This window comes from Martes martes (assembly GCF_963455335.1).
Source record: "Martes martes genome assembly, chromosome: 4".
In the NCBI taxonomy this organism is placed as follows: Eukaryota; Metazoa; Chordata; class Mammalia; order Carnivora; family Mustelidae; genus Martes; species Martes martes.
In genome coordinates, this window is record NC_137891.1 from 106,937,163 (window position 1) to 106,959,164 (window position 22,002).

At 41.2% G+C, this 22,002-nt stretch overlaps 1 protein-coding gene across 2 annotated transcripts in view; it reads right to left on the reverse strand.

Annotated features, from left to right (window-relative positions):
* Positions 1–5,137: 5,137 nt before the first annotated feature.
* CDC14A (cell division cycle 14A) overlaps positions 5,138–22,002 on the reverse strand; it is a gene marked incomplete at its 3' end in the record, with an annotated part of 171,167 nt that continues 154,302 nt past the window's right edge. For both annotated transcript variants that reach the window (XM_080801548.1, XM_080801546.1), the window contains one exon: positions 5,138–6,126. In XM_080801548.1, the coding sequence (XP_080657674.1) occupies positions 6,097–6,126 (30 nt within the window). The remainder of the gene's footprint in view (positions 6,127–22,002) is intronic.

Here is a 22,002-nt window from a genome sequence, read left to right on the forward strand (position 1 = left end):
TGCTTAGTCTCTAATGAGCTTCCAGGGTGGACAACACTTCACTTGTGTTGTCACCACTGGTTGCTGAAGAATTAAGCACATCCCGCGTGATTCCACTGGGAGAGGACCCTTGGAAGCTTGCACCTGGCGTCCTCCAGACCTTACTCCGTGCACCTCTTCGCTCTGCTGATTTTGCTGTTTTCTTTCACTGTAATAAATCTTAGCTGTGAATGCAGACATATGCTGAGTCATATGAATCCTAAAAAATCATAGAAACAGGCGGGGGTGGGGGTGGTAGGAGGGTGTGACCTTGGGGACCCCGACAAACAGGCCTTCTCCTAGCTCCAGAATGGCTGATAATTAGTTCCTGGCTTAGTCATTGACGTTCAGCTCTCTTCCAGACCAGATGGATGAACTTTTCCTCTTTCGGATTACCAAAAATCCAACCACCTGTCACTTCATTAGGAATCCTTAATTAGGGATAATTTTCCCAACGGATTTGGCTTTAAAATAGCTCAAACTATTGTAAAATCTCAGTTAGTCAGCTTGGTGGAGTGTCAGGGTCTCTCACTTCTCATCACGACTGGATAGTCACGTCAGAGCCAGTGTCCCTCACTCAGCTTCTGGTGGAGTGTCTGAGAAGGAGAACCCCGAGGCTGGCACTCCGTGCTGCCGGGACCGAAGACGCTCTTGAGCTGGAGGTTTCTCCTCTGTTTTACGGGTTCTGCAGAGCTGTCACTAATGCAGCCTCTGGCCATGACTCCATGTGATTGAAGGCATGTGATCTAAGTGATAAAGTAAGGCACTAACTCGGCCTTAAGCAGCTGGAAAATCTCAGGCTGGCTGCTGTACTTGTGAAGGAAATTAGTGTAAAGAATGGTCAAGGGAGAGAAGTGAATATTGTATATTTTTCTCAAATCAGGAAAGACTAGGCCTATCCCAAACCCTGCTGGTCATAGTCAGGAGATGCCGTGTTATTTACAACCCAAGCTACATTAGAAGCTAACTATCTTTCTAGAATTGAAAACACTGCCTGAAACCTGCTTCTTGGGTATCTCTCTGTGAATGTGCAGTGCGGTGTGAAAAGTCTCTCTGGCAGCAAGAAACCTGGATTTTTACACTTTTTTTTTTTAAAGATTTTATTTATTTATTTGACAGACAGAGATCACAAGTAGGCAGAGAGGCAGGCAGAGAAAGAGCAGGAAGCAGGCTCCCTGCTGAGCAGAGAGCCCGATGCAAGGCTCCATCCCAGGACCTGGGATCATGACCTGAGCCAAAGGCAGAGGCTTTAACCCACTGAGCCACCCAGGCACCCGAAACCTGGATTTTTAAAAAGAGAAGGGCAAAACCTCATTTCCTCCCGAGTCTTACTTTATTTTCCTAAGACAAGAACAGATTGGCTCCTTTAATCTCAAATCTCTAGGACCCCCATATCTTCCAGGTTTTACTTCTAAATACAAAAAGGCAGAGTTTACACTTCCCGCCTTCATTTCCATCAGCTCTCAGTAAAGGCCAGACGTACACTAGATAAATGATAGATACTTCTATAGACTATCATTATACTATTCTGATCCCTGATTTCAATTTGTCTTTTCAATGTTCTATTCTATGTACCTGACAATCATTTTTGGAGATCTGGGTGTCGAGATTGACAATCTCACTTGGAGATCATCTCTTTTTCGAAACATTTTAAAACCACTTTATTGGGGCACGATTGACAACCAAAAAGCTGTGCAGATTTAATGTATATAACTTGATGGGTTTGGAGGTAAGTACATGAAAGTCCATGAAACCACTACCACGATCTAGGCCATAAACTTATCCATCACCTCCAAAAGTTTCTTCCCATCTTCTTATAATAATTGTCATTATTACTATTTTGTGGCAAAAGCACTTAAGCTAAGATCTACCCTCCTAGAAATTAGTCAGAGTACAAGATCTTAGTTATATAAGATGAGTAAGTCTTAGAGATCTACTGTCCAGCATAGAACTTACAGTTAATAATCACATACTGTACTATTCTTAACACTTTGAGTAAAACAAATTCCCATAAGGAGTTCTGGAGGCAACCGAAGGTGAGCATTTAGTGTAAATTTGCCCAGTCTAGGACGTGAGGATCAATATCCTATGACATTTGAGTGTGCTATTCAACTCGGCTTCAAGCCCCAGCATCGGTTGCCTCAAAAATTGGGTGTCTGAAGCCCCTTCTTGCTCCTCTGTGGTACACCTGGTCCATTCTTTGTAGCCAGCTGAAATCCTTTTGGGAGAGAGCCATAATATAAATAAACAAAATACATTTGATAGATCATTACCCCTGAATCCCAAGTTTAATGTCAAGGTAAACATTTGCAGCTGGGGTCATTTCCACAGTTACTACCCTGAACTCATTTTTCACTTGCAGACCAACCTCTCCGAACAGCTTCGGTCCACTTGATTTGAACCAAAGGAGAAACAGGGAGTGGTGACGCGAATCATTTCTGTTTCAGGGATCTGCTGGCTAAAGTGAGGTCTGGTGAGTGAAAAGGTCGGTTAACTTACGTTTGTCCATTTAAAACCAGTTCCAAAGAACTGTAGGCTGCCTTAAAAGCAGTCTTTCACTAGAAGTTTCTACTTGCCCTCACCGAAAAAGTTTAAAATTCCCTAGGAAAGCTGTTTTTCTTTCTTGATAGGATTATCATAATTCAATCCATAGAGAAGGAACTGGGTGGGAATATATTAACATTTCAATCCAGCTCAAAATAACTTAATACAATTATTTTCTACTTTCTATGCCCTGGGTGCCACTACTGTGGGACCTATGGGTAAATAAGGGAGTTTTATCTTATGCTATAAATTCGATCTTGCCATAATTGGAAATTTCTGTAATTAGTTTTCAGACGAGACAGGGAGGGACGGAATTCTCGCTCTGCTGTGTGTTAGAGAGAGGACTGCAAGGCTTCTGCAGCACGGTTAACTCTCCCTTCCAAGGGCACTTTGGGAAAGAGCACAGACTCCATATACAACATGAAACACCAGAGTACCATTCAGCTGACAGACCAACCATTGGTTCAAGCAGAAACTTTGAACATATTGACGGTTTCAGAAATATCACAAAGGGAAGTATACGAGTGCCAACAATTTTGAAAATACATTTCTGTGGCTTATCGTTGCTAAACTCGTGTTCCTGCTGTTAGCTGCACGTCAGCTGAATATATACATGGGTTAACCTCCCTGGGTGTGTCTGGAGGTTTATAAATCAATTAACATTGACAACAAAACCATGTGAACTCCATGACGGCTAGGTGAAGAAATCTGTTGGAATTAACTGATTAGTTTTACTATTTTTTTTCATAAGATCTAAATCTGAAGAAAAAGATTCTCTGCCCTTCCACACAGGTTCATGAATCCCTAAGAACTCTTCTTCCCTCAGATGTGGTCCTATGACAACCTCCGTACCCCAACTGTCTCATGCAGTGTTGTGAGAACTGCTAATTGGCAGCTTTTCAACTCAAGAAGTGAAACTACCTTCCCACTCACACCCTTTCCTATGTGTGCTGAAAAAAAAATTTTGAAAGACAAAAGAGAAGGGCAAAACCTCAGAAACATCACAACCCAGAGAGATTCAGTTTAATGCATAAAATATCTTGAATAAATAGTGCAGCTTCTTCTTCTCAAGCTGGCTCTTCAGGACATACATCCAAGTGGTGAAGTTTGTTCCATCTGATTTATTTCCATAATTTCTCCTTTAAGAAAAAAGGCCATTCTTCTCAAAAGGCACTGATGACCAGTGGATCACCCAATAGTCATAAATGACCAAGCAGGACCCAAACTCGGATCACAATCAGTGTTTTATTAACAGAAAGGAAAATGAGAGAGAGAAAGACAGCAAGAGCCTGATGTTATCTGACTTTTGCAAAAGGCAAAGTCAAAGATTTCTTTGTGCTCATTGTCATACACTTCAAAAAATGGCCACAACCTGGAAAGTCAATGAAAGATAAACTAAAAATCCAGAATGGAGAGCCTGAGACACTTGAAAGGCACCAACCAGATTGGATCAAACATAAAATTACAAAGAGACTTCAGTACATTGATAACTCAAATTTCAAATTATAAAAGTCAGGGAAAACATAAATTGCATAAAACGTTTATTATTTATTAGCAGTGCATTCTTCTACACTTTAAAATAGAACAAAATCTCTTTTGGAAGGTAAACTGTTCATAACAAAATACATGTCAACAATTTTTGTTTTTGGAGTAGAATTACTTTGCTATATACTTTCTATATTATATACATACATTTCTTGGTTTGTCTCAGTATCTACATGTGTACCAATCATTTTAAGACATACACATGTAGATACCTATGACTAATATACACACATAATCATGGAAAATTTATAGTAGTCAATTTTACAATCATTTTAATAGCTGCACACAAATTAGTGTTCACAGAACTCAAACTGTCAACATGGTTCCCTTTTCCCCACTTCTCAAATGTCATCTGAATTACTTTCCACGGATAATTTTTTCTAAATACTACCATCTTCCTATACAACTAACCAATCTTTTTTTTTTCTTTTTTAACAACTCATAATAAAATATTTTACAATTCTGGCTTTAGAAAAGCTATATGATTTCATTCCACTTATTTTAATTTTTGACTCCTAAAACATACAACTCATTTTTTTTTCCATCAGCTTTAGTGCAATTATTTGGTACTGCAGTTACTGAAGTTTAAGTCACGAACCTGAGCGAAACAGTCATTCAAATGCCTTTTTAAAATGGAAAACACGGACATGATGTTTTGCTGAAGCATGTGTAATGGCCTCCGGGTACCCCCTCCCCCTACAAATAAACAGATTATAAATAACTCAGTGGTGGCGAGGAGAGCACTTCATGTGGATCCGTTTAACTGTGTGAGGCGTCTTCTGAGGCAGCATGGGAAAAAATCAGCATCAAAGGCTTCCCAGCTGCCCGGAGAAATGAAGCCTCCGGGCTTCTGAGGCCAAAACACAAGTTTATACTCAATAAATGGGCCCTGAACACCTGTAAGGAGTCCCTTCATTCTCATGTCAGGCTTCTGATACGCTATCTTGTGTGGTAGGTGTTCGTCATCTGTTTCAAACATATCTCCTTTGATACAGAGAACTACTTAGCAGCATTTTTTTTTTTTTTTTTTCAGTTTTCTCTCTTCATTGATTCAAAACAGGTGCCAGACCATGTGTGCTTACAGACAACAACCTCGTACCAAGCGTGGAATGTCCTAACTGGGGTCACGGCTCTTGTGAGAGGAGGAGAGAAATAAAGGCATTTGGAATGTTGAGTCATTTCACACAGAGACAAGCTGTGTTTTCAGGAGAAACATTCAGGGAGTTCTGATCTCCAACTGGATGTTAACTTTTTTTAAAGCCCCCCAAGGATGAGAAATGAATGGCTCGGCAACAAAAACAAAGGGAAAAGAAGTAGTTTAAATAAGTCCTATCAACCGATCATCCTCCTCTCCCCAGAGATCAGCTTGGATAAACTCTTCATATTTGACTGACTCCCCAAAAGGATGAACTGATATGCCCTGTTCAGAATGGGAACATAAAAATCACTTTCTAAAAACTTTCTCCCTTACTTTTTCTTCATAAAGAGAAATTATCGTATTCATTTTAGACAAAAACCATACTAAACAAATTCAAAATACAAATTTTTGGTAGCAAACAGCAAGAAAAATCTAAGTCAAAATATAGTCTAGTTTTTACATAATTTTTATATGTATAAATTTATCAAAATAGTCTCTTAAAGTTCACAATACATACATAATGTAACACTGTACATGTAATTGTAATAACAGATGTATTACCGAAATACATTAAAAATAAGCTTTCAAGATACCAAATTCAACATTACAACTGTCTGAGTGTTGACAGTTCCATAAACCTAGTTTCAGTGCATTTAGAGTAGTCATTAGCCAGAGTTTTTCTGGTTTCAAGTCTCTTGAAGGTCTTATGTTAGCGCTCTCCTTAATTTAAGGCGGGAAGACAGAAAGACTCCTCCGACAAGCAGCTGCTCTCTCTCTCTCTCTCTGCATTGCTTGTCCAGATGAAGACCTGGTGTCTAAGAGCGGAGCGCTTTCACCGGAGTGGCGGGGGCTTAGTAATGAACATATTCAGACTGAAGGGACTGTGTAGGGGAGAGACAGAAACCCAGGTTAAAGTCCATCACATGTGAAACCTACAAATACACCTGCAGCTTTCTCCTTCAACACAAGACAGTTTGCATCTATTATATAAAAGATCAATGAAATATACTGAGAAGAAAACAGAAAAGGATGAAAAAAAAAAGAAAACCACAAAGCATTTGCTAAGAATAAGATACTCAATTATGTGATGTGATTGCAAGAAAACCGTATTTTAAAAAGCTTACGATTTGTTCGTAGCAGTTAAAAATTGAGTGTTATATGCAAATTGGTGGGTGGCATCAAACTCACTTCTCAGCTTTTATGCAATAATACTAAGTTTGATTCAAAGATATTAAACGACACCTGTAACTGAATTGAGGTTTATTAGAATATACTGTAAGATTAAATATGCTTTATTGCATCTAATGCATATCGAATAGTGCTTCTAATGCAGTAGAATTAGCCATCATTTAAATAAGTTCCTTAAGAATGTTTAAATTTAATAGATAGCTTAAAAATCCTTTCCATTTAGGGGGATACAGAGCACTACTAGCTTTGAAATCTAAGCTTAAGACCCAAAAGCATTTGTGTAGAAGAATCTTGCAGTCATACATAATAGTGGGCAGCTTTCGAGAAAAATAAATAACGTAAATCCCTCCCACATCATATTAGATAATCACATATAATGAACACGATGGGGATATGTAATCAAGAATGCACTGATAAGGGGTGCTGGGGTGGCTTAGTGCGTTAAGCCTCCGCCTTCTGCTCAGGCCATGATCTCAGGGTCCTGGGATGGAGCCCCACATTGGGCTCCCTGCTCAGCTGGGAGCCTGCTTCCTTCTCTCCCTCTGCCCCTCTCCAGTATGCACATGTTCTCTCTCTCAAATAAATAAATGAAATCTTTTTTTTTTTAAAGAATGCACTGATAATAGATATTAACCAGGAAAAGATAAAGATAGTTCGAAAAAATTTGCCAGATACTTATTTTTGAGCAGCAAGCAGCAGTTAAAGAGAGGGAACACACACACACACACACACACACACACACACACACAAATAGAGGGAACACAAATCAGTCTGAACATGAACAAATTCTCTTGCACAATTCTTCTTATCTAGCACCTCAAAACAACAAAGTTTACTTGATTTGTTACCAAATGTCCTTTTCTCCTCCCCCAATAATTCTTTTTCAAACTTATCTGCAGCCTGGTATTCACAGGTCTTCTCAATTCTGAGACTAGTGCATTTTGTTGACAGTAGGCATATCAGTAAAAAGAATCTGTTCTACAAAAGGATTCAAACTCTCTTTGTTCACTCTCATTGCTTCACAATCCTTGTGAATTTTATACCCTGTGGGCTGCGATTCAAAAAGCTATCAGCCTGCCCTCAAACGGCAAGAGCCCACACCATCACACAAACAGAGAGTGAAAAGTCAGAGGTGTCAACATTCAGTAATGGGCAGAGGGTGACGGTAACACTGTACATAAGCAAAGCAGGAGGCGAGGAGTGGGAAGGGAAGGTTGGGGAGGGGAGTGGTTTCTGAGGCTGCAAGTTTCCAGGAAGAGGGAAAATGTGAAGAGAGAGAATGGAAATGTTAGGAAGAATGTAAAAGGTTGACAGGTTGATTTTCTCACTACAGAATGGTTTACGCCAAGGATTCAGAACAGGGGAGATGATCAAGAAGTAGGGCACTATTGGGGCACCTGGGTAGCTCAGTGGGTTCACCCTCTGCCTTCGGCTCAGGTCACAATCTCAGGGTCCTGGGATCGAGACCCGCATCAGGCTCTCTGCTCCATGGGAGCCTGCTTCCCACCCTCTCTCTCTGCCTGCCTCTCTGCCCACTTGTGATCTCTGTCTGTCAAATAAATAAATAAAATCTTAAAAAAAAAAAGAAGAAGAAGAAGTAGGGCATTATCCTTTAAGTAGACTTGAACTCATGGAGAGCCCAAGAGGTAAGCCAGAAAGTCCAGTAAAACCAGTCTAATGCCTTGACGCTCTTGTACATTTAACGTGTAGGCCCACCAGTTGCCCCCCTAACAATCAGAGCTTCAAAGTGGACTCTGACTTTTCTAGCTGCTTTTTCCTAGTTTCTTCTGAAGTCTGGCAAGTAGGCAGGGAGGGCAGAGCCGTAGGGTCTCCCCAGCGGCAAGACTGCAAAGTGTGCATGCTGTACGCGGGCCAATGCTTTCGTAGGAATAGTTAAATGTGGCTTTTGTTCCAATTAGAAAAGTTATTCATGCTACCACTGACAGCAATTGCGTAGCTCCTCAGATTGCCATAAATTTAGAACAGAGTTGTTTTTGCAAGCACCCCTAAAGTTCCATCAGTTCTCAATAGACAGAGATCTAGCAAACGAACAGACACCAGGCAAGTGGCCTTTGTTAAACTTTGTTCCAGGTAAGGTATTTTTAATATGGATCAATATATCGGGGGTAAATATGTGTGAATACCTATCTTTCTTTCTTTATGGAATCGTGATGCCCCTGGAAAACAAACAGTCTAGAATAATTTTAGGGATATCTATCATTCATAGGAAGTTAAATATTCACATTTGCCTTCAGGCAGAAGCCTCTCCTTACACACAGCAGAGATCGTAAACTCGGCTGCTGTTTAATCCAACCTACAGATACTGTCCCCCACAATCCCTACTGCCTTCCTTCGCCTCCCACCCAGTGTGGTCACTTCATGTTGCCTCACCGGCTCTGGATCCTCCTTAAACAAATAAAGACATAGTTTGGCTGAGGAATGGACCTTCTGTCATGCTGGTTAATTTATTCAACAAATCATTATTAAACAGCAACAGTATACATTTGGCCCTGGGGGATAAAAATAAGACACCCAGATTCTTCCATAGTTTCTTTATATGGTGTAAAGAAAGTTAAAGGAAATAATACATCAGGCTTAACAAATTATTCTGACACCAGTGTTTCGGAACAAGTGCCTTCCTTTCATTTTCAATCTAAAACAAAAATCTTAATGGAAGTGGAGTTAGGGAAGAAAGAGAACTGTTAAAGTCTAGGAGATGTGTTCACTCAAAAAAACCGTAACTAGTATTTCAAGGCCTTTTCACTGCGGAAGCAATCATATGGGATGACAGTGGGATTTAGATTCCACACGCTTCCACGATGGGCTATGTCGAGGGTCTCTGGCTCGTCTGTTAGCTGTATCCTAAAGTTACTAATAAATATCCCAGAAAACACAATAACCAGTTATTAGCATTGCTAATTTTTATAGCAAAGATGCAAATGTATTTTGTACTCCATAAACAATATCATTCTTGCTATTGATTTTATTATTCAGGAAATAGATTAAAGTACCACTGTCCGGAATTCTTAATAAACTAGATCTATGACTGAAGAGGTCCACTACTCTGTGATAGACACTTAACTGAGTACTTCCTACATACCAGGTACAGTTCTAAACATTTTATATGTATTACATTTATATATGTAAAATGAGTCATTTTACAGATGAGGAGATCGAGGCACAGAGCGGTGAAGGGCTTTGCCCAAGGTCACACAAGGAGGAGGTGGTGGAGCTCCACAGTCTGGCTTAAAGCCCAAACCCTTGGCCACCACAGTACAACACACCTCAAGACACTTCTAGCTTTTGTCCTGTGATCCCTGCATTGTCAACTGGACATCGTCTGTCACCCTAACACAGACAAATAATAACCGGAAGCAGGCTATGAGCCTGGGTGAGAAAAGAAATATTAAATTACAAAAAGAGAAAGCAGTATGTATGATACTATTAAGGAGATACAGACATTTTAAAATGAAAAATCCTTTTAGGACCGAATCCAAAGTAATTTTCAGGAATATGTTAAAAAGAAATTTTCTTTACAAAAATACCTAAGCTTAAGTACTCCAATTAAAGTTATAATTCTGCTTGGCCAATGTTTATCATAAGAATTAATACCCAGTGCATCTGAAATTTTTACAAAAATTCAGGAATGACAATGGATATGGTTATGAAAAGGGACACCTGAGGTGTAAATATTACTTTACAAGGTAGCGCTTATTTATAAATATATAACTTCTCAAACAGGATATTCAAGTTCCTGAGCCAGTAAGTTTGACCTAAGCTAAGACCAGATCAAGTTTGTCATAAATATATGGTGTTTTTTATAGTGTGAATACCATAAAACTAATAATACAGCAATATTCAGCCTGCAAAATAAGGATAAAATTACCTTACACTTGCAGCCCCCAAAATTTTTATGTCAAAATATAAGCTTCCATCAAGAAGTCTTGTTCCCTGAAAGCAGTTAGATTTGACATAAAACAAAGTGTTAGGTAAGGAGATCAAGACAATTTGTTCTCTTCTGGAAATTTGCTACTAATCTGTTTTGGCAGATGTAGGTAGTGACTTTAAAAATTTAGCTATTCTGGAGGTGTTTCTTTTTTAAACAGCCCAGTTACCTAATCACGGTAGAAAAATGTCTAATAATTACAGATATAAATACTGTAAGATGGTTAATAAATACAATTATGTGATGACTATCAAAAACAGCAAGCTGTAAAGAATAATGAAAAATTTAGGTCTTTGCTACCAAATGAATGAAATGACGTCTTTATGTTCACATAACTTAGAACAAAGGCCCTATGACCTGGAATGTGAGTTTCCTGCTAGGTCAGTATCCTGACTCACAACCACCATGGGCTCTTGCCACACTGACCTTTTGTCTCCTGCATTTCCCCATCTTGCCAAGTCCCTTAAGGAAGAGAAAGTAGTCTACTTCGCTATCCTTGGTTTGAGTTTTAACTCAGAGGCAAAAAGCACGTTTAAAAGTGGTTTGTTTTCATGGCATAGATAATTGAAAGAAAAAAAAATAGGTTTGGCAATATGGTATCTTATTTTATATATAACTCCAGTATTGAATTTTAATGAACAAATGGGGAAAAAAATAAACCCTGTGGAATAATCAGGTTATCTATAAATGCCTCTATACTCTGGGGTCCTTTATGGCTTTGCAAGAAAGAGTTTCTGGTTTTTGTACTGCTTGTAAGTTACCAACACACAAAATGTGCTCATAGATACCCATTTCCACAAATGTGTTTTCAGAATACTGAAAGTTTTTGCCCTTGCTAACATAATAATACTTCTCCAATAACACTAGGAGAGAAACATAGCTGGATAAGGTTTTATTGGCATTATATTAACACAAAGAGGCTAAGGTTTTTTAATAAAATCAGCCTCGAAGGAGGTGCAAGCATTTTTCTATAGTGTTCTCGAAGCATTTCGGGGACCCCAAGATTTAACAAGCCAATTTCGGTTAAATAAAATGCTATACAAACTATTCTTTCACCTTCCTACCTAACTTTTAATAGATTCTTTTTTTCTGAGTGAACTTCATCTGTGCTTTTCAACAATCACAAAAAGCTCAATTGTTAGATGACAGATTGTTGTTGACACTCTACTTGACTCAGCCAACCATTCGTGAGTGTTTCCAGTTCGTTTGAACTCCAAAATTATACTGATGCAAGCTCGGTTAAAATGTATTGTCTCTTATTTTAGTAAAGCCACATTTCTAGAAGAAAAGAAAAAAAAAAAACCAAAAACCTCTCAGATAACTGTATATTAAAGATAAAACTGAAAATCTGTTTTCTGTTTTATTAGAGCTTCCTGTGCCATGGGTGATAATGGGCTCCTAAGCACCTTCGCTCTTTGCTTTGCATTCACGGTCCTAGATATATTATCCAATTTTTAGTTCAATAAATATTTATGAGGCACTCACTATACTTTGGAACCTGAGACAACAAAGATGCCCTCTAAGAAGCTTGAAAGCCAGCAGAGAGAAGAGAGAATCACATACAGTTTAACTAGAATATGAGAGCAGTGGTGGAGGGGATGTGAACGAAGCCCCACGAGAGTCGAGAAAGATGGGTCACAAATGCTGCATCAAAAAGGTAACTGTAGGGGCGCCTGTGTGGCTCAGTCGTTAACGTCTGCCTTTGGCTCAGGTCGTGATCCTGGGGTCCTGAGATTGAGCCCTGCATTGGGTTCCCTGCTCAGCAAGCCTGCTTCTCCCTCTCCCACATCCCCTGCTTGTGTTCCCTTTCTCTCTGTGTCTCTCTCTGTCAAATAAATAAATAAAAATCTTAAAAAAAAAAAAAAAAAAAAAAAAACTGTGGAACCAGGCCAGGAATTCTAAAACCACACAGAGACGAGGAAAAGCAGAGTGACCAGCATGCACTAGGGTTCGGGCACGAGGCAGGATGTGGCACTCCTGCAGAGTACCCAGCATGCCTAGTGGGATTTGCTGGAGAGATATGGTGGGGGGTGGGGCATAGGGTCTGTCTGGGAAGGGCCCTAGTGGCAAGCCACGGGTTCCAGACGGGACCCCACAGGCACAGCGGAGACAATGAACAATTTGGAACATAGGAACGGTTTAATCAGTGTGTCTTACAAATCTAACACTGACAGCAGTATAGAGAAAAGATGGAAGTTGAGAGACACTTATGGCAGGAAGAAAATTTAAAGGGCTATTCTGATAGTTCGTGAAGACCTCAATTAGGGCAACAGTGATGAGAATGGAAGAGCAAAAATCAGACATCTCAGAGGGATAGCTGATAGGACTGAGTGGTTCTATGTGCAGAGGGAAAAGCAGGAGTAGTGGCAAAGAGGATACCAGATTTCTAGCTTGGGTGATAGTTACTAAGGCAGGAAATGAAAGGAGGAGCAGACAATTGAAGGAGCACATATTCTGTCCCAGATGATGCCCATAAGAAGTTAGACATGTAGATCCAATGCCCAGGAGATGATATGTAGGCCAAGGTCAGAGTCTTGGGAAAAATCATGAAGCGGCAGGCAGAGGAAGACAGACAGGTAATAGTTTAAAGGAGAGGGAGGGAAAGCAATGGGAAAACAGCATTCTAAAACTCAAAGGAGACAAAAAATAATAGACAAAAGGGTGGGTTGACATTGTCAAATGCTGCAGAAAGACTAAGAGGGAGATCATCTGATGTGGCCTTAAAGAAGTCAAGGGCAGCCTGTGGGAGAGACCTTCACCAGAATGGGGGGTTGCCTCTCTTGCCCCAAGTCTGGCCATAAAGAGATGTTGTGGGCTTCTGGTTGGCTCGGTTGGTTAAGCATCTGTCTTTGGCTCAGGTCATGATCCCAGGGTCCCGGGATAGAGCCCCATGTGGGGGCTCCCTGCTCAGTGGGAAGTCTGCTTCTCCCTCTCTCTCTGCCCCTGTCCCTGCTTGTGCTCTCTAGCTCTCTGTCCATCAAATAAATAAATGAAATCTTATCTGGAAAAAAAAAGGAGACATTGTGAGAGGTGACAGGACTGAGGGAAGTGATTGGCAAGACCACTCTGACCAATTCGGATATACCTGTTTGTAGTGAGGAGATAGGAAAACGGAGGGTAAGAGACTGAAGACATAAAGGAGGAAGGAAGTGGATGAGGCAACTCCCTAGAATGGTTTGGGAAGAACAATACAGGGGAATAGAATTACCATGGGTAAATTGTAATGATTCCTGTAATCCAAAGGGAAGAAAAAAAAAAAGGACAAGTCAGATGCGGGAACACTTTGAGGTAAAGAGGACAGTAAAGAGAAATCACTCCTGATAAATTCTAGGTCCTCAGTGGGACTCAAGGCAAAGTCAACCAGCCCCAGGAGGCTGGAGTGGCAGTGTTAACAATGAATTTTAAGAAGTTTTGGAACAGCCAGTGTGAGGAAGAGCAAGGGAGCCAAAATGGGATAACTAAAGTACTCATGAGCACTGAAGGGCCAGGTACTAGAACTTCATTTGAAATGGAATCAATTGGCAGCCGGGTGATGGCATCTTCACCAATTGTGCTTAGAAAGAAAGAGACTCAGAACAGACAGGAAATGGTCGGATTGATCTTATTTTGGAGGCTAACAATCAAGTGGCTACAGAAGGAAGTCCCAAGTATAACAGAATGTTGGAAAGAGAAAGCAGAAAGGACTCTGTGGGTCACAGAAGGCAGGGAACAGAGAGGGCTGGGGAGGCAGGCAGGGGTCATAGAGAGGTCCTGGGGAAGGGTTAGTAGTGGGCTGTCTGAGAAGAGCCTCCCAGGATTCAAGGTACCAGAAGCAATGCGCTGAGTGATGAAAAGGTCAATGAAATGGACTTCCAAGTGAATAAAAATAAAGATCACCCGAGTTAAGAAAGTTTAAAATAGAGTAGCTGTGAGACTTTAGCCAAGTCACTGATTCTCTGAATCCTGATATCCTTATCTTTAAATTGTGGACTAAATCAATAAGATAATGTATATAGGAAGCAGCTAGTCCAATGCCCTGCACAGCGGAGTGACTCACTGAGTCACCGATGAAAATGACTGTCATGATCAGGAAGACGTTCTAGAGAAACTTGGCAGTAGCCTGGTAGCTGCAAAGTAAAGCCAAAGTCCTCAAGGCATGAAGGCAAGTAGATGGCAGTGATGGGGACAAAAGGAGCAGGAGATCACTGGGTGGAGTTTTCAAAGGAGAGGAGAGCCTAAAGTCAGTATTTAAAACGTCAGAAGCCAGCATTTACCTCTCACCATAAAGCTTTGGGAGTTACCAGAGGGAAGCAATTTGAACTTAGGGGGTGAATAAGGGGAATTAGGCTGGAATAGGTCAACCTTCTTTTGCTCACTTTCAAATAGACACGTTTTAATTTTCTCTTAGCTTACTGCTTGTGACATTAAGGTTTGTCTTCCCCGCTACCTCCAAATTCCTGTGTTGAAACCCTAACCTGCAGTAGGATGGTATTAGGAGGGAGCCTTCGGGAGACAATGAGGTCCTAAGAGTGGGCACTCCATGAGTGGGATGAGTTTTCCTGTAACTGGGGCCCAGAGAGCTCTCTCACCTTCACACAGCCGAGTGAGGATAAAATGTGTGGGAGAAGGGCACGGGGCTGCCGCAGTCGGTTAAGTGGCTGACCCTCGGTTCCCGCTCAAATCATGAGATCAAGCCCCGAGTCAGGCTCTGCACTCAGTACTTCAGATTCTCTCTTCCTCTCCCTCCAGCATAAATAAATAAAATCTTGGGGCGCCTGGGTGGCTCAGTGGGTTAAAGCCTCTGCCTTCGGCTCAGGTCATGATCCCAGGGTCCTGGGATCGAGTCCCACATCGGGCTCTCTGCTCGGCAGGGAGCCTGCTTCCCACCCTCTCTCTCTGCCTGCCTCTCTGCCTACTTGTGATCTCTGTCTGTGAAATAAATAAATAAAATCTTAAAAAAATATATTTTAAAAAAATCTTAAAAAAATAAATAAAATCTTTAAAAAAAAAATGCATGGGAGGGTCGCTGGGTGGCTCAGTGGGTTAAAGCCTCTGCCTTCAGCTCAGGTCATGATCTCAGGGTCCTGGGATCAAGCCCCGCATTGGGCTCTCTGCTCAGCGGGGAGCCTGCTTCCCCCTCTCTCTCTGCCTCTCTGCCTACTTGTGGTCTCTGTCTGTGAAATAAATAAATAAAATCTTTAAAAAAAAAATGCATGGGAGAAAAAGCACAGCAGAGTGCAAAACTATGGTCAGCTTTTTTATGGCCTACAAACAAATCAAGTCACAGTGGTAGGTCGCTGGCTACGGAGCAGTGGTGGCCTCGCGTTCCACTCCTGAGGGTCTACAGGCCACAGACCCCAGGACTGAAACTGGGGCTGGGATCAGGCTCTCCCACCGGGGAAGGGGGCTGGAGAAGAGGCAACCAACTGCCCTGGGGCCAGGGTTTATGCAGAGCTGCATCCCTGCCTCAAGAAGCCAGCCTGCTGAGCTCAGCAAGGGACAGAGCCTGGGTCCTGAGCTCTGTTTCTAGACTCGAGGATCTGAGCTTGGGGGTAGAAGGGGGTGGGTTAAGTGGAACCAAGAAGAAAGCCAGTGGGTGAGGAAGGGAAATCATAGAGAGAGGGGAGAGAAGCAAAAACTTCTATCCAGTGTAAACCTACAAATGACAATTCTAAAATTCTAAATTCTAAATTCATGACCCAAGGAACATGAACACCAAGAGAACTAGCAAAGCCTCCAGCCAGGAGAGGAAAGCTCACATTTTCCTGAAATGCAAATAAGAAAACCGTCTCACGATGACCTGGCATCTGAGATCCTCAAGGTGAAAACATGAAGAATACCCATAAAAAGGATGAGAAGTTACAAAATAAAAATAGGCAGGCCCAAAGAAAAACAGATGGCTGTCATAAAGAATGGATAGAAATGCTGGAAATAAAAGACAGAGCCGATGAAACCAAAACGTCAGTAGGTTGGGGATACCTTCCAGAATGGACACAGTTAAAGGAGAATCAGTGGATTGGGAAAGAGCAGGAGGAATCCAATCAGAACACAACCAGAGCAACCGGAATTTAAAAATGTAAAGCAGAAGGTAAGAAATGCTGATGACAGACTGAACATAAGTCTAGGGGGTGTCACAAAAGGAGAAGTAGGGGGAAAGGCAGGTAATGTCCAAGAAGAAAATGCCTAAGGACTTTCCATCACTGAACAAGCCATCAGCCCTGAGATTGAAAGCAGACACTGAGGCTCCAAAATAGAAACTATACTGAGTCTATATCTAGTATATTATGGTGAAACTGTAGAACTTCAGGGAAAAGAGACAAATCTCAGAATAATTGGTTTTGTTCTTCAACCAAAGAAGCTTTTTAAGCAAAGGACATTAGGAAACTAGTATTTTAAGCAGATTCTGGCCGTACTGCAAAGCAAGATAGAAGGGACCAGAAAAAACGAGGGCAGACGATCAATTAGGCCAGAAGATGCCCTCATGGAGCTTTCCATCGAGTGGGAGGCAATTGTTTATATGTCTCTTACGTTCCTCCATTAAAACAATATTGCACTCACGGTAGACATATATGTAGTAGATAATTTTTTTAATTGGACAATTCTTTATACATATATAAAAATCTCTTCTGCTCCTGGCCAAATTAACAAATAAAGCAAGATTAGAAATAGAAAAGATGACTCTTTTCTATTGACTTAGCACTGTTTTTAGTATCGCGTAAGAAAGGTGTCAAATTAAATTAAACAACGAAGGCAGTAATTCTGATGTACTTGAGATTATAGTTCTGTATTTGAAAGAGTCCTTTCAAATGGGAGTCAAACACAGCTGACGGGCTTTGTACAGCAAATTAATGTAAACCACGGTTTAACCCTGGAAACTGAAAAGATCCTTAGCTGTGTCCGCAAACACGGTGTGGACCTAACAGCTTATATGCAAAGTTAAAGGCACCATCTGAACCACGCTGACCTCAAACAATTTGATGCTTTGTCAAGTAACAATCTCAGTCTCCTTGGAACAAAAGAATACCAGTGCTGAATAAAGGCCAAAGATGCAGTTCAAAGACGGAGCTCATGTTCTCAATATTAGTAACATCCTTTAGCTGAAAATTCCATCACATTTAAGGTAATGCCACAACACAGAGAGGAGCGGGGAAAACCACAGCAACTTAAATGTTTATACAGGTTAGAAAGCTGGTACTGATCCTTAGTATTAAATGTAATATTTAATCTTTAAGATTTGTGATTCAAGATCATATTTAAAATCACAACTGGATGACAGTTTGTAGAGTGGGGAACAGGGAGAGGGGAAAGACATGAAGGTCAAATCCGGAAAAGCTATTAACATCCCATTGGAAAGTGGAAACATTTTACTGGGAATGAATGTTCAAACAATCAATAAGTAGCTCATTATCGTCACACAAACATTACTCCAAAGTAAAAATGAAGCAAGCTCTCATGCACATGCCAATCACTCAGACTTCCACCAAACTGGGCATTTTACTGAGCTGGATCTAGTATTTTGATCTCACTCCACGTCCTATTCTAAGGATCACTAATTCCTTAAATAAGTAAATATATATATTTATATTTTTATATATTTTCTGACTCACGCCGGAACACAGAAGAACTTAACCCACTCACAGGCTACCAAGGCTGGTCTGGTTCTGGTGAAATCTGAGACAGAGAACACAGAGAACAAACTACTCCCTCCCAGAGTAGACGTAGGTGAGGGACAGACAAAATGGGAGAAGGGGAGTGGGAGAGGCAGGCTTCCAGTTACAGAACGAGTAAGTCACAGGGATGAAAAGCACAGCATAGGAGTATAATCGATGGCATTGTCATAGCATGTTATGATGACAGATGGGAGCTACACTTGTGGTGAGCACAGCAGAATGCATAGAGATGTGGAATCACTGTTGTACACCTGAAAGTAATGTAACCATGTGTGTCCATGTGTCCACATCAATAAAAAAGGACTACAGCCAACAAATAAATGTAAAGGGACAAAAATAATATTGGAGGCAAAAATTCAAGTTGCCTTATGATTACCAAAAAACAAATAAATTTGCGATGGGGAACTCATCCAGAGAGAGCAGACTAACCAGCGGAGTACAAACACGGCTGCTCCCTCTTACGCAGGGAACGGCATTCATGACAATTTCAACATAAGGAGAACACTAGGGTCAAACAGTAAGTACACACCCAATAGTTCAATTTTCCTTTCAACTGCAAACCAAAGGAATAGTTTTTAATTCCTTCCCGTGTCTAGCAGTATGTTACAAACCATAAACTATAGAAGAACTTTATAAAACACTCAAAGAAAGTCTAAAAGTTGGAGATAAGCCTCATATATCTGGACAACAGGTAAACTGACACAGAGGCTCAGGTATGTAATAAAAACAGCACCTACTGATGAAGTACTAAATATGCATCACGGGCAGGAACAAGAGAGAGGTTAAAAAGGAAAACATCGGGTGGGGCCGGTTTCCGGAGGAAGGCTTCAGAGAGTAGGTGGACGGTAGCATATCTCTTTAAGAATGAGAAACTGGTGAAGAGGGCGTGGGGGGGGGATGGTTCAAGAAAGGGTTTTGCAAAGGCCAAGAGGTGGGCAATAATGAGAGCCTAGTGGGGAAAGAAGCCAAGGGAACCCACTCAGGGACAAGCAGGGTAAATGAGGTACAGAGACACGAGAAGGGGATCTGAGGACAGAGGGCCTGGAAGCTCAGCAAAGGAATTCAGGATTACTGTTCTAGCACTGGGGGTCCTGGTCACTTTTTTTTTTTTTTAAGATTTATTTATTTATTTATTTGACAGACAGAGATCACAAGTAGGCAGAGAGGCAGGCAGAGACAGAGAGAGAGAGGAGGAAAACAGGCTCCCTGCTGAGCAGAGAGCCCGATGTGGGGCTCGATGCTAGGACCCTGGATCATGACCTGAGCCAAAGGCAAATGCTTAACCCACTGAGCCACCCAGGTGCCCCTCCTGGTTACTTTCGAACAGGTGAGTATAACGATGAGATCAGTTCTCTCTCACCTGACAGTATTTTAAAGTGGGCTTGGAGAACTATACAGCAGGGGCCAAATCCAGCCCACCCCCTATTTTTGTGAATCAAGCTTCACTGAGACACAACCACAATCTGTTTATGTATCGAGTTGAAGAGTTGGGACACAAAGCCAAAACACTATCAGGCCCTTGACAGAAAGAGCCTGGGCCCCTACTTACAGTATGAATTAATGAAGAGACTGAGTTAGGAAGATCATCCATGAGGCTAATCCAAAAACAACAAAGATGAGAGAGCAGCAGAATAGAGGAAAGTGGGGAAATTCCAAGAGACAGTGAATGGCCTCATCAACATCACCTGCAACACCACCGTGAGAACGTCTCTGGAAATGTCTGAAGACCAATATGTACGAGTGAGTAGCAAAGCTTCATAGAAGCTACAGCTTAGAACAGTAGTAAAATCACAAAAAGGGTTTTAATAGGTGATGCCCAGAGCAGCTTTCAGAAGAACCTTATCACAGAGCAGCTTATCTTATTTACACTTATATATCCCACCCATCAATACAACAAAAGCTTATTCCAAAAGGCCACTCCATACAGCAAAGCTTAATGTGACCCCGTGACACCAAAGTGATGAAAAGTTCTTCGTAACCAACCTGACTCTACATATACATACATCTGTATGTATATATATTTTATAGCAAAGCACATTATTTTACAACTCCTCCTTATAATAGATCTTTTATAAAAAAAGATCTATTAAAAAACATCTATAAAAAAGATGTTTACTAAGGACCACAATTTTCCTCTGGGTAGTTAAGTTTTCATTTACAAAGATAAATACATCATTTAAAAATTAATTATAAAATATGGTAGATCTGTTGGTCATATACGATTATTTAATAGTATCAATACTATTGTGTGTAGTAAATAAACATGCAATAATTGTTCACCAAGCACAGTGTTTACCCAAGGACACTTGCTGAAGCAGGGACGGAGGACAGCAGACAGGGCTCAAATCAGTCTTTCTGCCTTGAGGGTTTCCACCAAGAGCTGTCCTGCACACAACTGCCAGAATTGTCTTCAACAGATCAGATCTGAACAAGTCACTCTGCTGACAAGATTAGGACAGCTCACGCTGCACTTCCCGGTTTGGCTTCGGCTTAACTTTCCGGCCTCATCTACAGGTGACCTCCCCTGCCTTTTTACACTGGAACACTCACTGCTCTTAAAACAATAATAGCTAGCAAGTATTGAGCACTATCTGTAAGCAACTGGGTAAACTACTGCATATGATTTACCTCCTCAGCTAATGATCACAACCACCCTATTACAAAGATTTTATGATCACTACCCCATACGCTTCAAGGCCCCACTGTCAGATAAACTCCTTTCCAAGTACACAGCCCTATGCTGTGTAAATTTCACAAAATTCCTATTTGCCTTCTTTATCTTATATAGGTCCCACCAAATTGTATAAGCTTCAGGGTGCAGGGGCGCCTGGGTGGCTCAGTGGGTAAAGCCTCTGCCTTCGGCTCAGGTCATGGTCCCATGACCCTGGGATCGAGCCCCTCATCGGGCTCTCTGCTCAGCAGGGAGCCTGCTTCCTTCTCTCTCTCTGCCTGCCTCTCTGCCTACTTGTGATCTCTGTCTTTCAAATAAATGAGCTTCAGGGTGCACAAAACCTAGATATGCCCCTGTTTATTTTCATTCCCATTATTCACTTTACTGAGGCTCAGCAAGGTTAAATAACCTGCCAAAATATTCACTATAAGACGTGGCAAGAGAGAAAATTTGAACCCATATCTACCTGTCTTCAGAAGCTTAGAGTCTAACTATAGTACAAGGCTGCACTTCTGGTCATATAGACTGCAATGTTGCCTGCAATGACCATTTCTCCTCTTCCTATTTTCATCACCAGATTTCCAGCAGGCCCCTATTCATCCTCCAAAACCCAACTAAAGTGTTACCCTTTCTTCACATCTTTACTTAACCTCTCCTGAAACAACAAGATATCCTTTAACTAACCCTGTCTTTTAAACACCTGCCACAGTATATGTGTGACATAATGTAATCAAAAGAATATGCTTTTTGGAGTCAAACTGACCTAGGTGCAAATTATGCCTCTGCATATTCGTGGTACAATCAGGCCTAGGACAAAATATTTTACCTCTCAAACCCTTAAGTTCTTAATCTTTAAAATGGAGGCAATAATTCTTAACACATTGACTCATGTAAACACCCAACCACTCATTCAAGAAATACTTAACGAGTGCCTACTGTATGCTAGGCACAGAGCATACAACTATGGCATAGAAAACAGAGGCACAGTCCCTGCCCACACAGAGCTTACAGTCTTAGTGGGGGATACAGAGAAATGAACAGACGGTTAAAATGCAGAGCGAGGAGAGTATTGATTTAGACCAAGGCAGGGTATAGAAGAGCTTATGGGGAAGGCATCACGACCTAACCCAGACTCCGGGGGTCAGGTAAGGACAGCAGAGATGAATAGCAATTCAGCAGCAAGTCTCTTAAAAATAAAACAGAGCAAATATTCAAGACAGATACTGCAAGTAATTTTAATTTAATAAAATACTTCCACCCCACCCACACCATAGTCACACGTCCCTCATTCCTTAAGCATCTG